This window comes from Heterodontus francisci, chromosome 3 (assembly GCF_036365525.1).
Source record: "Heterodontus francisci isolate sHetFra1 chromosome 3, sHetFra1.hap1, whole genome shotgun sequence".
In the NCBI taxonomy this organism is placed as follows: Eukaryota; Metazoa; Chordata; class Chondrichthyes; order Heterodontiformes; family Heterodontidae; genus Heterodontus; species Heterodontus francisci.
Window position 1 is genome coordinate 102,205,397 of NC_090373.1, and position 18,082 is coordinate 102,223,478.

At 44.0% G+C, this 18,082-nt stretch overlaps 1 protein-coding gene across 2 annotated transcripts in view; it reads left to right on the forward strand.

The window, feature by feature from the left end:
* Positions 1 to 10,641, forward strand: part of themis (thymocyte selection associated) — a 59,272-nt gene extending 48,631 nt beyond the window's left edge. Inside the window, exons 6-7 of one of the 2 annotated variants that reach the window (XM_068025182.1) lie at positions 3,879 to 4,025; positions 10,036 to 10,641. In XM_068025182.1, the coding sequence (XP_067881283.1) occupies positions 3,879 to 4,025; positions 10,036 to 10,046 (158 nt within the window). In that variant the 3' untranslated portion in view covers positions 10,047 to 10,641. Of the gene's footprint in view, positions 1 to 3,878; positions 4,026 to 10,035 lie in introns of those variants that run through there. The other variant, XM_068025185.1, reaches the window with a different exon arrangement.
* The last annotated feature ends 7,441 nt before the right edge of the window (positions 10,642 to 18,082 follow it).

Genomic DNA, 18,082 nt, shown 5'->3' on the forward strand with positions numbered 1-18,082 from the left:
GAGCAAGAGGTGAAGCTAGCTGTTTCATACTGCTACTATACAGTAGTAACACGAGTGGTATTTTCCAGTAGCAGGATGTTGCTGTTTAGCCAAAAAGATATTCTGCCTACCATACAAATGTGCTGGTGCGATGCCAGGTACGTAGGCCTTACGTACCAACGATTGGCGGATCGAATCAAGCAGCATATTCCTTCAGCTGTTTGCAATAGGCAGAGTACTGACCATACTCAACCAGCCTGTACTTGCAAAACTCAGAACACAATGTCTAACGTTAAATGTAATTCTGTGATTGTACAACACTTACTGAACAATCTTGAGTGTGCTAAGACTTACACGAATAACCAATTTATGATTATGAGTCAGGCTTGCAATGTGGCTCACTAACGCTTGCTAGAAGCTACATATACTCATGCACAGGGACCTGTCCTCTGCAGGCAAAAGGAACATGGCCAGGTGTTGCGCCTTTTTTGAATTAAACAAAAGCATGGGGGGGCAGTAGTTCCCTGGTGCATTCTCCATGGCAATGCGTCAACCAATCAGAGTTGACTTGCCAACCAATCAGCACCCTTTTCTCATGCAGTATAAATTGTTGCTCCCTTTGAAATTTGGCATTCTTGCATTTGTCCTGATGAGTTCAAGATGAAAAGCTTTGTTACATGTCTCTTTGTTTAGCAATATTCAAGAATTGAGACTTTGCTGGCTATAATTCATAAAACCATGTATGCTCAATTGTTTTGTAAACTTGCACATTTAGAACTCCAATATCAAGTTTCCTTCTGCAAAAATCTGAAGGTTTGCTCTCTGTGTACTTGAGCTGTCCCTAACCTGATGGCTTCCACTTTCCATAAGCCCCATAAGCAGCCCCAACCTATCTCCCACTGGCTGGGTCAATCAGTTTCCCCAGCACACTAGCTTCCATACTCTGGCCTCCATCAGCACCCTGATCTGTTCTCCAATCTTCACTGGTAGCGTTGTACTACTCATCACTGCAGTCTCCATTCAGTAAAGCATAGAGAAAAGATTGCAGAAACAAGGGAAGAAAGAGGTAAAACCAAAGAGTAAGGATGTGGAAGATAAAAAGGGAAAGTGAAAAAAAAGAAAAGAAAGTGAAAAGATTGAATATTACATTCAGTTTGAGGGAGAGAAGTGTGGGTCCAAGACTAGTATTTTTAATTTAAATAATGGCAATTATGAGGGCATGAAAGCAGAGCTAGCTAAAGTGAACTGACAAATCACATTAAGGGATAGGTCAATAGAGATGCAGTGGCAGACATTTAAGGGGATATTTCAGAATACACAGAATAGATACATTTCAACGAGAAAGAAAACTTCCAACAGTGGAACCCACCATCCGTGGTTAACTAAAACAGTTAAAGATAGTATCAAACTTAAAGAAAAAGCCTATGATTATACAAAGATGGGAGGCAGGTCAGAAGATTGGACAGAATATAAAAAACAGCAAAGAATGACTAAAAGATTGATAAGGAAGGTAAAATTAGAGTACGAGAGAAAGCTAGCTAGAAACATAAAGACAGATAGTAAGAGTTTCTATGGATATATAAAAAAGAAAAGAGTTAACAAAGTGAGCGTTGGTCCTATAGAAAGTGAGTCTGGGGAATTAATAATGGATAATAAGGAGATGGCAGATGAATTGAACAGATATTTTGCATCGGTCTTCACTATTGAGAATACAAATAACATGCCAGTATTAGCTGTAAGTCAGGAAATGGAAGGGAGCGAGGAGCTCATGAAAATTAAATCACCAGGGAAGTGGTACTGAACAAATTGTTGGAGCTGCGGGCTGACAAGTCCCCGGGTCCTGATGGACTTCATCCTCGGGTGTTAAAAGAAGTGGTTAGTGAGATAGTTGATGCGTTAGTTTTAATTTTCCAAAATTCCTGACATTCGGGGAAGGTTCCGTTAGATTGGAAAATGTAACTTCTTTATTCAAAAGGGGAGGGAGACAGAAAGCAGGAAACTACAGGCCAGTTAGCTTAACATCTGTCAGAGGGAAAATGTTAGAGGCTATTATTAAAGACGTTATAGCAGGGCATTTAGAAAAATTCAAGAGAGTCAGGCAGAGTCAACATGGTTTTGTGAAAGGGAAATTATGTTTAACCAATTTATTGGCATTCTTTGAGAGAGTTACATGTGCTGTGGATAAAGGGGAACCATTGGATGTATTGTACTTAGATTTCGAGAAGGCATTTGATAAGGTGCCACATCAAAGGTTATTGCGGAAAATAAAAGCTCATGATGTAGGGGGTAACATATTGGCATGGAAAGAAGATTGGCTGGCTAACAGGAAACAGAGAGTAGGCATAAATGGGTCATTTTCTGGTTGGCAAGATGTAAAGAGTGGTGTGTCACAGGGATCAATGCTGGGGCCTCAACTTTTTACAATTTGTATAAATGACTTAGATGAAGGGACCAAAGGTATGATTGCTAAATATGTTGATGACACGAAGATAGGTAGGAAAGTAACTTGTGAAGAGGACATAAGGGGGCGACAAAGGGATATAGGTAGGTTAAGTGAAGCAAATGGAGTATAATGTGGGAAAGTGTGAAATTGTCCACTTAGGCAGGAAGAATAAAAAAGAAGCATATTATCTAAATGATGAGAGATTGCAGAGCTCTGAGATGCAGAGGGATCTGGGTGTCCTAGTGCATAAATAGCAAAAGGTTAGTATGCAGGTACAGCACGTAATTAGGAAAGCTAATAGAATGTTACCGTTTATCGCGAGGGGAATTGAATACAAAAGTAGGGAGGTTATGCTTCAGCTATACAGGGCATTGGTGAGACCACATCTAGAGTGCTGTGTGCAGTACTGGTCTCCTTATTTAAGGAAGGATGTAAATGCGTTGGAGACAGTACAGAGAAGGTTTACGAGACTAATACCTGGAATGGGCGGGCTGTCTTACGTGGAAAGATTGGACAGGCTAGGCTTGAATCCGCTGGAATTTAGAAGAGTAAGAGGTGACTTGATTGAAACATATAAGATCCTGAGGGGTGTTGACAGGTGGGACAATCTAGAACTAGGGATCACTGTTTAAAAATAAGGGGTCGCCCATTTAAGACAGAGATGAGGAGAAACCTTTTCTCTCAGAGGGTTGTGAGTCTTTGGAATTCTCTTCCTCAAAAGGCGGTGGAAGCAGAGTCTTTGAATATTTTTAAGGCAGAGGCAGATAGATTCTTGATAAGCAAGGGGGTGGAAGGTTATCGGGGGTAGGTGGAAATGGGGAATAATCATTTCAGCCATGAACATATTGAATTGCAGAGCAGGCTTGAAGGGCCAAGTGGCCCACTGCTGCTCCTAATTTGTATGTTCGTATATAAGTAAAGGGGTAGGATGAGAGAAAATAAATAATGGAATCAGAGAAAAGAATTGAAAAAGGAGAGGCAGAAATGAGCATAGGAAAGTGAGTAGGCCATTCAAGTCCTTAACCCTCTATCCCCATTCATAAAAATCGTGACTGATCTGTGCCCTAACTCCATTCATCTGCTTTTGATCCATGTTATATACCTTACCTAACAATAATGAAGAGTGAGGAGACAAACAGAAGTAGAATGGGAGAGAAAGAGAAACCGAAATGGAGGCAAGAAAGAAAAAGAAGTGAGAGAGAGAGTAAGATTTCTTTTTTCTCTGCAGACTTACCAGAGTACAGGAGACTTCGAGAATTTATTGATGGGTCCTGGCTTGAAAAGTTTGAAAATCACTGCTATATTCAATTGACTAATGATATCTACATTAAAATGTCAGGCAACAGCTCCATAAATAATCTGTTCATGTAATTTGTAAATTATTAGCATATGATACTTGGTTTTGTTGTATATTAATGTCATCTTTGTAAACCATGCCTTTAAATCTTTTCTTCAGCCACAAGTCTTGCAGTAGATGTTGAAAAAATTGATTTGGCTGATGAACATGACTATGAATATATTGATGCGAATGAAGTTGAAGATTTAAGGAAACAATTAAATGAAAATGGCCATCAAAACAACAAAAAATGCAAGAAAAAGAGAGGTGCCGTTAACTTTCTGATCTTCAATTTAAACGCATAGTTTATGTGTGAAACATAAATGTCGGAATTTTATGGGCTCCCCACACGAGCGGGCTTGGGGTGGGGTGGGGGGGCAGGGTTATCATTCCCGACACCTTCCCGCTCCCACTGCAATTTTACGTGGGGCGGACACAGTGAAAAATGGCAGGCCCGCCCCAGGCTAATCAAGGCCCTTAAGTGGCCAATTAACTTAAGGGCCTCTCACCGCCGCTGGTATTTTACCGGCATGGGGTGGGCCCTCCAGATCAGGCACCCTGTGCCCCACGCAGGGCAGTCCCGCAGCCCCGCAGCCCAACTGCCCCCGCTGTACAGCACTCCCCCCCCACCCCCCACTCCTAACTGATACCCCCTTGCCTCTCCAGGGCCCAGCTGATTATCCCTGGCGAGGCCCCCAAAACCTACTTTGGTTTGGGGCCATCGTCTGTCTTGCTTCTGTTGGCTGGGTGCATTCCCAGCGGTGGCCATCACTCCCAGTGGCACTGCCGGGACTGAGAGCTGCTGGTCCGCTGATTGGCTGGTAGCTCCTGCCTCCTGCCCAACGTAAAATTCCGGACGTTATGCATGTCAAATTTAAAAATGAAGTGAGTTCAGCAATGAAAGAAATAGAATGGGCCAAAATTTGCTTTCAAAATAATGGTGAGGCTAATGGTGCTTATCGTTATTTATGCGAAAATAGTACAGCAACTTAAGATGAGGGACTGATGTGCAGTTAAATGTGGAAATCCAACAGTTACTGTTCGAGATGCGCCACTCCACCATGAGCTTCACAAAAACGACATCTCTCTCTGCATTGAACAGCGTGAGTTGTACGGTAGATACAAACTAAACTCTTACCATTTCATGTCTAAGTACCATTTTAATGTCGTGATAAATGTTGATTACTGCCAGTTAACCTCTCTGGCACTAAAACTTGAATATTACAAGTGTGAGTCTCATTCCATCAGCTTTTAATTTTAATTGGAGATTTTATAATTGTACACAGTTGCTTGCTCTGTTTATTCAGGTCCCAGATGCCCTGTTTCTCTCGCTGCGACATTATCAACTTGCACTTTCAACAACTTGCCACGCAAAGCAATTTAAAACCTAAATGTGCAAAGCCATGTCCAGCTAACCGCAGACACTGTTAGATACCCTACTACAAATTATGGCCCAATTCCTCAGCTTCCAATCTAATGGCTGTGGTTTTGAGTGCCAGAACTGTCTGTCACTCAACACACACACTGAAGTAAATTTTATTACTTCTCACATCAGGTAAGTTGATATTAGATTAGAGATACAGCACTGAAACAGGCCCTTCGGCCCACCGAGTCTGTGCCGAACATCAACCACCCATTTATACTAATCCTACACTAATCGCATATTCCTACCAAACATCCCCACCTGTCCCTACATTTCCCTACCACCTACCTATACTAGTGACAATTTATAATGGCCAATTTACCTATCAACCTGCAAGTCTTTTGGCTTGTGGGAGGAAACCGGAGCACCCGGAGAAAACCCACGCAGACACAGGGAGAACTTGCAAACTCCACACAGGCAGTACCCAGAATTGAACCCGGGTCACTGGAGCTGTGAGGCTGCGGTGCTAACCACTGCGCCACTATGTGTGGATAGTTATTCAAGTTGGGCAATCATGGGCAGCACACGTTGCAGTCAGAGGCTAAAAGCATCCCATCCTGCCTGTACTCAGGATTTGAGATCATGCTGTGCAAAATTAGTAACATAAATGGGCCCATTAAAGTCCACTTTAGCAAAGACAAGTTCCAGCTGTATGTTGCACAGTATGAGTTCAATCTTGTACGTCAGTGTTGCATTTTGTGAGATAGGAATGTACAACAAACTTAATAAATAACAATGGTCACAATTTGGAAATTAACCCAAGAATGGAAATGGTGGAGGTAACTTGTTTCAGTACTTCATTCTGAACACTACGGTCCGAATCTTTATGGGTTGGCAGGGAATGAGTGGTTGCGTGCGGTAGCGCAGGGAAAACACAGCAAAGGCTGAGGACGCGGAGGCAGGCCCTCATTAAAAAATAGTTTCTGTTTCCCACCTGGCAGCCAGTCAAATTGATAGGCTAGCCAGTTGCTGGGCAATCTTTGGAACTCTCTTCCTCAAAAGACAGGGGAAGCAGAGTCTTTGAATATTTTTAAGGCAGAGGTAGATAGATACTTGATAAGCAAGGGGTTGAAAGGTTATTGGGGGGTAGGCGGGAATGTGGAGATGAGATTACTATTAGATCAGCCCATGATCTCATTGAATGGCGGAGCAGGCTCGAGGGGCCAAGTGGCTCCTAATTCATATGTTCATATGGGCAGGAAAACAACAGCAGGAGACCACAGCTGGACACATTTGGAATGTATAATTGGTAGGAGAAGGGAGCAAAAGATTGGGGCTTGGGGGCAGGACGTGGTTGGGGTGCAAGAGGTTGGTTATGATCACTTCATACAGGGGAGGGGGCAGAGGTGGTAGAGTGGCCACAATGGGCAGTAGAGAGGCCGAAGCCTTCCTTGAGGTGCAGGGGGGATCACTTCTGCTCTTCTTGGCCTACAAGGAGTGCTGTGAAAAGCAGTTACCTTCATGAACTGGCAACTCAACCTCCTTTTTGCTGCCAGGTGTCCCGAGCCCTGTAAAACCTGGCCAGCAACAGTTAATATAAATTGCATTGTGGGAGCCTGATTTAAATATGATTGTCCAAGACGGGACCCTTGCAGGATTTAAAACCCATTATCACAATAATGCTATTTTGTGCATATGTGGAGCGTTGGGATGTGTTCCCTGTCTCTTTGATTTTAATCCCCCACAAACATCCTCTTTCTTGTTGTGGTGGGGTGGGTGTGGTAGTTTGGGGTGGGGCGGAAGACCACGTGGTTAATATTGTAGACATGCTGTTCTGCAGGAATTCCAAGTTCTGTTCTGATTGCTCAGTGGGACCCTGATTTAAATATGTTTACAAAGTGACTCCTCTCCAAGGAGGGACATTTGCACGACAGAAAACCTGCCACCATACAATTGGCAACGGGCACTTATGTGGCGGCTGAGTGACGCGTTCCCTGTTTGAAAGTTTTTAACTGACCCTTTCCCACCCTCTAGGAGGAATTTTATGCTCTTCCCCCACAATGACTTTGAAAGTTGGGAGAGCATATAATTTGACAGGATGATGGCGGGGGTGGGGGGTGGGGGGGGTTGCGTTGGGGGGACCCCGCCACCGTCCTGTCTCAACTCAAATTAATCCAGTGCGGGAAGGCCTGTGGACGGCCTACCCACCCCGCTGCCAATTGAGGCCTTAAATGGTCAATTAATGCCCAATTCAGGGCCTCATCCTGCCTCAGCTGGTATCAGCCCAGTGGCGGATGAGCCTGTCACTGCATGGGAAGCACGGCAAGCAAACCCGTGCATGTTGCTTTATTGCTTGCCGGCTCTGTGGGGGTGTTAGTGCCCCTCTTTGAAAGGCACTTAGTGCCTGATCGAGGGACCCAGCATTGGGGTGGGGGTTGCTGAGAACATTGCCCGCCTTTGCTGCTGATCCCCCTACACCCTCTCCCTTGTGACTCCCACCCTGCGAAACCCCTCCTGCCCTGACTCACCTGTGATCGAGACCTCTGTTGCCAAGATAAAATCCTGGTCACCGTGGGGCCAGTTAATATTGAAACCTGAATATTTTGCAAGTACTCCAGTTTGGAGGCATGTACAGTTTAGAAGTCCATTGTTGGAGCCCTCTAGTGTACAAAGTATATTTTCATTGCAAAAAATATTTCTACAGTTTTTATACAAGAGATTGGTGAAATGTTAGTGCCTTTGTGCAAATGGGGCTTCACTCAGTTCTACAGTAACCAACACTGTGAAAATAATAGTTTAAATTATTTTTAAATTCATTACATGTATGCTACCAAAAGGAGGCAGTCTGAGAAACACTGATTGTGTTCCAGTCCGCTTTACAATTAGGCTAAAAAGCTTTGCACAGCTCACTTAAGGTAAGCAACTGATAAATAAATCACTGCTGAGTGGGTTAGATTAAAATGCCCCTCTAGGTGTTTTTTTCCCCCTTTTGCCATGCAGTTAATTACAAGCACCCCTACCGAAACCAAGGGCTGAATTTTGTCACAAGCATCGGGAACCCAAAGTCGGGACCATTTCCAGGTTCTGATCCCGTGTGTATCAGTCGCACACCCGCTGGCTTAATTTTAAGTGATGTGGCCAATTAGTAGGCCACCTCCACGTTCCCCGTCCTATTAGGAAAGGTGGGCGGATTCTGGAGGCGGGAGCAGAAGACAGCACGGCCCACTGCAAGAGAGGCTGGCAGCCCTCCCTGTGTGACTAGTGGGAGTGCTGCTGAGGCCCAAGCAGCAGGAATGGCAGGGAAACACTGAAGCCGCCATCAATATCAGGGGAGCAGCTAAGATATCAATCTCTAAGAAATCCTCACTCAATGGCAAGGCTGTGAGATGGGAAGACAGCAGACTTGCCATTTTCCGACGATAACCTTTAAAACTTCTTCAGCTGTGATGCAGCCTTGACCTCCCACTGTGCAGCCGCCGCTTCTTAGTTGCCAGGGTGCAGCGAGGTGTGGGGGGGGGGCCGTGTGACGTTGCCAAAATAATTTGCTGTTGTAATAACTAGCACTAATTGGCTCCGTAATTAGCTTGATTGGATTCCCATCACTGCCAGTTGAGTTGCTGTCAACGCAGCTTGCCCGCTTCCAGGAAAAGGGGGAGCATGTCGGGGAGCCGGCCTGACCCTTTTTTGTCAAATTTCTCAGCTTCCTCGCCTCCATGGGGCTGGGAAAATTCTATCCCAAAAGCCTGGGGCTCCAAGGGATGAACACAGTTTAGTGAACAGTTTAAGTAAAGTCCAGACATCAAGTTCTTAATTTGTGCTGTGGATTCCACACGTTTAAATAACAGTAATTTTAGCCCCCAAAAATAGGTGTATTTGGTTGGGGTGAGATGTGAAAATTTAAAAATCTCAAACCCAACCCCACCCGCTCACTTCTGATTTGAACAAAGGTGGGACAAGGACGGGCAGCCAATCCACTCCCAGGAGGCGGGCTGGCCATTTCATATTATAATGAGGCTGTGTGCCTCATATCTAACCTATCTTCCAGGTTTAACCTTGGCCAGCCAGGTTTCCCAAGCCTCATGAAACCAGGCAGCAAAAGGGAGGTGAGGAATGCTTCATGGAAAAGGTAAGTGCGTTTACAGCACTGCTTGTGGGCCAGGAGGAGCAAGGTTGCTTCTTCCCTGCCCATCAAGTTACCTGCTTCTGGTCCACTGTTGGCCTCTCCCCTTGATGAGACCGTGTTTCCCCTGTGATCAGGCGTCCTCCCCACCAGGATCAGTGACCGCTTCTGTCCCCCGGATGCTACAACTCACCCAGTTGCAGGCTTCTTACCTGCTTTTGGCCTCTTCTGGTGCGGTCCCCGCCCAACAGAGAGCCAAGCCTGTCGATTAGGCTGGGTTCCGGTTGAGAAACCTGCTGGAAAAAAAGTTACATGCTCTGTCCTTAAAACTGCACAGCATGTGGGGAAACCTGGACTGCTAGATTTCCCAACCAAAATTACTTACCCACCCTCCCCCTGCCCCCCGCCACCCCTCACAAAATCCACTTGAGTCATGATCGGTCCCAGTGTATTTAAATAACTTTTAGGTCCCCTCACAGAAGTTGGGCAGTTGTCGTACCTGCCCCACTCAGTATTCTTCAGTGGTCACTATGCCCTTAACAGCAGCTGCTAACTTAAAGATATATTCTCTTAATACAAATTTTTATACAAACATTCCTGTGACGCCATGAACATCAGGAGTTCCCCCACCTCCCCTGACTCTATAGTCTTCACAATTTTTCCCACTCCCATTCTTGAACACTCCAATCCCTTCCTGAGACTTACATTTGGCCCAAAAATGTGCCCTGATAAATTTCTATCCCAAAGTGTACACTCTGTTCTGACTTGATCTTCCATTTGTATCTCAATTTTAGAAAACCACTAAGAAGAAAGAATGAGAAAATGTCTTCAAGAGCACAAGCAGGTATCTGGTTGGGAATAAGCAGTCTTCTGACTGAATCGCTACGTTTTTTTTTTCATCCAGGACTTGATCTATAAATTTAATCAACATTTCTGTTAAACTTAGAACCACTGAGATTGCCTGGAACAAGTATTTTAATTCATCAATTTAACAGCAGATAATGGTGCCTACCTAGATTGAGATCCTGATATAGATTAATTTTGGTTGTTTTATTGTGATTATCAGTGTCCTTATATTTTTATGATCCAGAAATGTTGCAAATAATTGGAATTCTTCCAAATATGATGTGGATTTTACCAAATAATAGTGGTTGCAATGAATGTTTTTATACCTAGGGATTAATTTATTGGCTTCTATTTGGTAATACTGAAGTATTTATTTTGTTGGCATAAATATATACGCATGACCTACAAGAACCTATATTGCGATGTTGCAGGATTTGCATTTCTTAATAAATCTGTACATATCAGTATTTGCAAATGAATCAATAATGATACTAATATTTTTGTCAAAGCAATTAAAATTAAACCATTTTTATAAAATCAAACTGGACATCAACATCTATGTTAATTTGTGTGTGTGTGTTTCAGTAATATTTCATCATTTATGATTGCAGATTTTCTCCACCGTCTGTTCACACACACACGCACTTGAGGTTCTCTCACACACACACAAATGGGTTACAGAGTTGGGTAGGATAGTTTGATCAATTAGAGTCTGGAGCAATAAAAAGGATTTACAGTCTGTGGAGTTTGGTGACTCGGCTGGCTTCAGGCTGAACCCGGTGGTCCTGAGGATTCCAGTTTGCAGATGTAGTCAGCTGATTCGGTGGTTCTCCTGGAGACAGCGATGCAGATGATTTCCCTCACAGGATGGTTACAGCCAATAGGGTTTGAAGCTTGCAAGGTGGATTGGAGAGAGAGGAGGGACCCCACTTAGGTCTTCTGTTGTCAGCGTCTAGCTGCTTGCTGCAGAGAAAACACCAGCTTAAACACACAAATGGTGGGCCTGTCACATGACCACAAGAAAGCAAGAAATAAGAGCAGATGTAGGCCATATGGCCCTCCGCCATTCAATACAATCATGGCTGATCTTGGGCTTCAATTCCACTTTCCTGCCGCTCCCCATATCCCTTGTTCCCTGAGAGACCAAAAATCATCACCCAGTGATTCAACATGATGGCTCTCAGTGTGTATTCCCTCTTGCAACCTAATCAGTTCATGTTTAGGAATTCCCTTCTCTTAACAAGGGTCCTGTTGTTCAAGTGATTAGGTTTGAGTGTTTCGTCTCCACTAGTTTAATGTCTCAAGTGATTGCCTAAATGTCTTGTCAATGGGAGCAGGTCAGGTAGTTCACTCAAATTCACCACGTCTTTGTTCTTGAGGGGACTGGGCAGACAATTCTTCTCCACCTTAATGCATTGGAATGTGGAATATAGTGATGCAAATTAGCATGGCCAACTTAGCTTATTTGTTCCTTTTTTCCTTTTGAAAACAAATTTAAATCAGGTTTCCAGCTGGTGGATTAAAAATCATCATTTGGCATAGCACGTTTTCGGGACAAATGCCACAACATTTTTAGAGACAGGGCTTTGACTTAAAATCTAAATCGAAAGACAGTATCTTTACGCTAGGTTTTCTCATAACTCAGTCTTTTGACGATATGTGGAACATTTTCTGAGACCGTTGCTGAGTCTTGTGTAGAGCAGGCATATTATTGGAAAACGTGGAATGCATGCCACAGTGGTGGCACTCTTGCCTTTGAGTCAGAAACTAATAGCTCCAATTTCACTCTGGAGACAGGAGTACATGATCTAGGCTGATATTTCAGCAAGTGCTAAGAGAATGTTGAACTATTGAGGTATTAAATTGAGGCCCTTTTGCTTGTTCAGTTGGATGTATAAGATCTCATGGCATTATCTGAAGAGCAGGGAGTTCTCCAGGTATTCCGGCAATATTTATCTCTCATTGCTGTTTGTGAGACTTTGGCTGGAATTTTACCAGGCCTATAGTGACGGGCTTGGAACCAGGAAGTTTGGCAAAAATGGCACAGGAAGGCGTCGGGGGTGGGGGGTGCCCAATGCCTTCCCGCCACCGTATCATTTTGCCAGCGGCAGAAATGGTGACATATCAGCTGCCTGCGAGGAGCCCAATTGAGCCACTTAAGTGGCAAATTAAGGTCCATGTCCTGCCACTGGGGGCAATTTTCCCACGTTGGGGTGCCCGCCATCACATGGGGAGACCGCCCAGTGAAACCTGGAGGCCTCCCAGCGGTTTTCATCCCCTAATTGCCAGGGCCTGCTTGTCTGGCCCCAGCGTTCCCCAACCCCACTTACCCCTCTTCAAGGGTGCCTCGGCCATTGAGCCACCATCCAGCTGCAGCCTCAGCAATGACCACCGCTAGCAGTGATGCTGCTGAGCTGCTGGCCCTCTGATTGGAGCAGCAGCTCTTGGGGATGGACTGCTATCCTTAATTGGGATGGCGGCCCAGCAGTGGCCACCACTGGGAATACGCCTCCCCAGGTCACCACCACTGGCCGAAGCAGGGTCGCTTCCTGCTTTCAGCACCAGCGGTGGGACTTCACCTATGTGAAAAAATTCTGGCCTTTGTGTGCAAACTGTCTGCCTCGTTTGTGTGTATAACAATAGTGACTACACTTCAAAAGTAGTTAATTGTCAGTAAAGAGGTTTGGAATTTCCTGAGTTATTTCTTTGATATCAGGTTACTTGTTGTGTGAGCTTGGAAGGTTCCTTTGTGCCTCAGTGACCAGCACTGAGTGCAGTATTCATGGTACAGCCTGACCAGAGAACTTTGTAGCTTCAACATATCAGCCGCAGCTGTATACTCCACTGTTGTGGCAATATAATGCAGTTTTCTGTTTGATTTCTTAATTTCTGCTCTGCAATGACCTGAACACGGCCAATGTTGAGTCTGCTGTCATTCCCAGCAGCTTCCCTAGAAATTTCAATGTTATTCAGTAAGTAGGTATGTCCCCCATTTTTCCTTCCAATCTGCAAGACTTTATAATTAGCTGCATTGAATGTGATTTGCTATAGTTCTTTAAGGCGAAACCGTTGTAAACAAGGTCTGTTTGTCAGTGTAGTTTATTCACATCAGTCAACTCAACGACAAAGACTTGCATTTCTATAGCACATTTAAAGTTGTAAAATGATCCAAGGTGCTTCACAGGAGTGTTATCCAATATTTGACTGAGCTACATAGGTATTAGGACAGGTGGCCAAAAGCTTGGTCAAAGTGATGGGAGTGTCTTAAAGGAGGAAAAAGAACAGAAGAATTTAAGGAGTGAATTTCAGCACTTAAGGGCAAGGCAGCTGAGTCAAGTCTGGAAGACAGCGGGAGAGTAGGAAGGCTGAGGAGTGCTGAAGGGTTTGGTAGGGATTTGCAAGGGCAGAGTACCTGAGGGGGGAGAAATGAAAGAAGTTATGATGACAGGAGAGAGGGACTCAACAGAAGTAAAGAAAAAGAGGAAGTAAAAGTGATAGGCTCAGGTCCTATGTAGTTTAGGATCAGATTTTTCAAATTAATTTTATATGTAGTTAAAAATGCATTTTTAAATTTTGTGTATTGACACTTTGCAGTTACCAAATGGAGCAAGAAAATTCTAAATTATATCTTTTCCTGAAAGTCATTAAGTACATATAGTAAATCACATTCTTTGGCAATTTGTCACTTTTTAACCTGTTATCTGTTGAAAAGTTCTTATCTGTTGTTCAATACAATCCTTTCCATTTCTCTCTGATTTCTGTATACAACATTTTCACTTTTGAATCCCAATTGTCTTTTTAACAGAGCCATTTCCTGAATACATGCACGGTGTACAATTTTCTCATCACTTCAGGTTAACTACAAATTACGTACCTGTCAATTTTCAGGATTTAAAAAAATTCACAGAAAGGATATGGTAAGTGTTACGTTAAATATAAAACAAACTTTAATCACATGTTTTAAAGAAGGCACTGAAACAATAGTTGATTTAAATACTAATGAGCTCAGCTTTGATGTTTCTCAATAGACTAAGTAATAAGCTGTTTGTTAACTTGTTTCAATAATTGATTAAAAAATAAGTCACACCATTCTGTTGAGAAGTCTATTTTTATCTAGCTGTGAGCAGGAGATTAAAATAAAAGATACAGAGATGCAGGCAGGTAGTCAAGTTCAGTGAAGGCTGCAAATTTAGTCAGGTCTTCAAATGGAAAGCTGTGAGAGCAAACTTTGGCCAGACATAGGACCGTATGGAGCAGAGTACTTAGGAGTGTTTTTTCTTAAGACAACCTGCTGATGAATCTGTTGAAAAACTATTGTTCTACATGTTCACATGGTCTGAAATAAAGCAGCTTAAACATTCATATCTGACCTCATGAAGTGTTCTCTTGGTCTACCTTTGAAGAGATTGAAGAAGTATTTCCTATCATTGAAAATTAACCACCCAAGGAGTGAAGCTCTGCACATATACCCTATGTCTGTTACCATTATTTTTTATTTGTTCACTGGACAAGGATGTCGCAGCATTTATTTCCTATCCCTAATTTCCCCTAAAAATGTGGTGGAGAGCTACCTTTTTGGAACACTGCACTCCGTGTGGTGATGGTACTCCCACAGTTCTGTTACAAAGGGACTTCCAGGACTTTAACCAGTGACAATGAAGGAACAGTGATATATTTCCAAGTCAGTGCGGTGTGTGATTTGGAGGAAAACTTGCAGGTCGTGTTCCCTTGTGTCTGCTGACCTTGTTTTTCTAGGTGGTAGAGATCCCAGTTTTGGAAGTTATTGTCAAAGAAACCTTGGTGAGTTGCTGCAGTGCATTTTGTATATGGTATACACATGGTGCACTGGTGATGGAGGGAGTGAATGTTTAAGTTGCTGGATGGGTGCCAATAAAGTAAGCAGCTTTGTTCTGGATGGTGTCAAGGACCTTCCTTGAGTGTTGTTGGAGCTGCATTCATCCAGTCAAGTGGAGAGTATTCCATCATGCTCCTGACTTGTGCTTTGTAGATGGTGGAAAGGGTTTGGGGAGTCAGGAGGTGATAGAATTCGCAGCGTCTGACCTGCTCTTGTAGCCACAGTTTTTGGTCAATGGTAATCCCCAGGATGTTGATGGTGGGGGATTCAGCGATTGTATTGCCATTGAATGTCAAGGGGAGGTGGTTAGATTGGAAATCGCAATTGCTTAGTCCTTGTGTGGTACAGACATTACTTGCTACTTATTAGCCCAAGCCTGGATGTTGTTTAGGTCTTTATTGCATGCAGGTATGGAATGCTTCATTATTTGAGGAATTATAAATGGAACTGAATTCTGTGCATTCATCAGTGAGCAGTCACAGTTCTGACCTTATGATGGAAGGAAGGTCATTGATGAAGTAGTTGAAGATGTTTGGACCTAGGACACTACCCTGAGGAGGTCCTGCAGCGATATCCTGGGGCTGTGATACACCCAAGACGATGGTCTGAAAATTCTGCAGTATACACTCCTGTGATAGAAAGATGGAGGAGTGTACCTGCTGACTCCATTCTAAATTGTAGCTGGAATCACTCATGGCATCTGCAAGGGCACCACTCCAATTGTAGTGTGAAGTAGCCCACAGCTGCTCCACCTGACAGGTGCCCCAGATAAAAGGTGGTTGGGGCATTCTTCAGAATCAAAAAAAGCCATTTGTCTGAAGATGGAGGTAATTGATCCCCACCAGGATTAATTAATTCAGTCTTGATAAGATTTGTGATCTTTCTAAAGAGTGGGGTGTGGTGGGCATGCAGAAGATCTGCCCACTGCTTCGTCTAAACCATCTTGGCTCAGACTGGAATTTATATCCCTTGTGTTGCATTACTGCAGCTTAAATGTACCTTTATGAAGCCTACTGTTCACACAAGATGTGGTATAGCATGGAGCGTACCCACAATTCCTTGCATCACTAGTTTCCGTGATCAACAGACTCACCATAGCTGCTCTCGTAAGTTCCCTCTTCACTGTATCAAAAACATCATTAATAGATGTCTAGTGGCAGGGAAAATGGCAGTCTGTGAGAGAGGTGAAGAGTGACAAAATAAAATACTGTAATTTTACTGCACAAAATAAAAATTGCAGTAGTTCCGTACCAGTGAGATTCTGATACAGAGAATTATAATTTTAGTGCAGTATATAGAAATGAGATTTTTTTTGTGCTTTTGTCATTTTTGCTTAGTTGTCTATGAGATGTGAAAGTTTATTCCAAATTTAAATGGTAAAGTCCTAGTTCACTTAATTATAAAGCTTTCTCATATCATCTAGTGCTAATCAAAGGCATCCTGGTGCAGATTGTACTTTTGGGAGTCTAGACACTCAGGTTTCATTGTCCTTTTTATCCTTGAGCAGGTAGTATACATGTACAGCACAGTATTATTTGAAAGTGCAAATGGCTTGAGGTCAGTGCTTAGAATGTCACAGAAGTGCATCAAATTCTCCTGATGGATGTGTCGACTAGAACTATTGTATTCTACCCCATCATTTATAAGAGACATATAATTTCGCCCCAGTTACATGACCATAAGAAAATTCAAAATAAAATGTTACATGGGCAGGTTTAAAGAAAAAAAAAGAACATTTTTACCTTTTTTTTTAACATTCCTTCAAGGATATTACTTGGAATTTAATCACATGCAATAGGGTGAATGCAATAATCCCAAAAAAGGCTGAAGGCTCCCTCATGTTACAGGCCCATTCACTGCAGTTAATACGTGGTATGGGGTCCTATACAAGTTGGGCAACAGACAGAAAGACAGACAAAATGAGGACAAAATGTCCACTGTCAAAAGTGTGGCAGAGTAGGAATTGGTGACTTCTGCTCTTGACACAGTCGAGTCACAAGATACTTTGATTAGTTGAACTGAGTGAGCTGCAAGAGTTGACCATATGTGAGTGGGGAACTTTACGGCAGTCGGGCGTGGGGAGGAAGCGGCCCACTCGCCCAAGGCCAATTAAGGCCCTTAAGTGGCCACGTAACGGCCACTTAAGGGCCCTCGCCTGCCTCCACGGGTATTTTATCCATGGCAAGCAGGCGTGCTGGGGGCGTGAAAGGCCGCCCAGTGAAAGCTGCCGGCCTTTCCGCGTCCCGGGGAGGGGGGGCATGGCAGTCGGGCACAGGGTGCCCAACTGAGGGCTGCCCCTGCCTCCCAACCCACCCCCGGGACCCAAGACACCCCTCCCCCCAAACGACCACCCGAGCCCCACAAAGGCACGACCAATCCCCCTGGTGAAACATGCCCAACTTACCCAATTTCTAGGATCAATGGCGTCGACTGGGCTGCAGTCCCAGCAGTGGCCACCACTCCTGGTGGCACTGCTGGGACTAAAAGCTGCTGATTGGCGGGCAGCTCACTGAGGCGGGACCTCCTCCCTCAAGTGTGTGGAAGTCCCACCTCGGGATCATTAAAGCCCGGGGATCTGTAAAATCCGGGATGGATCCCAGGACTAGGTGGAAGCGGGTTCGTCACCGACTTTTTTGTCGGTGGCGAATTCTCGTCTGCCCAGGGTAAAATTCAGCCCATTAGGTCATATGACAAAACGCTTGGTCAAAGAGGTAGGTTTTAGTGAGTGTTTTAAAGGAGAAAAGCGAGGTGCAGAGGCGGAGAGGTGTAGGGAGGGTATTACAGAGCTTGGGGCCTAGACAACTGAAAGCACGGCCACCAATGGTGGAGCGATTAAAATCAGGTTTGCACAAGAGGCCAGAATTAGAGGAGTGCAGATATCTTGGAAGGTTGTGGAGCTGAAGGAGATTAAAGAGATAGGGAGGGGCGAGGGCATGGAGGGATTTGAAAACAAGGATGAGAATTTTAACATCAAGACATTGCTTGACTGAGAGCCAATGTAGATCAGCGAGCACAGGAGTGATGGGGAACAGGACTTGGTGCAAGACATGGACAGCAGAGTTTTGGATGACCTCAAGTTTACGGGGATAAATCAGCCCTAACAGGTTTCTCAACAATTTTAGATATAAGAATAAAAACTG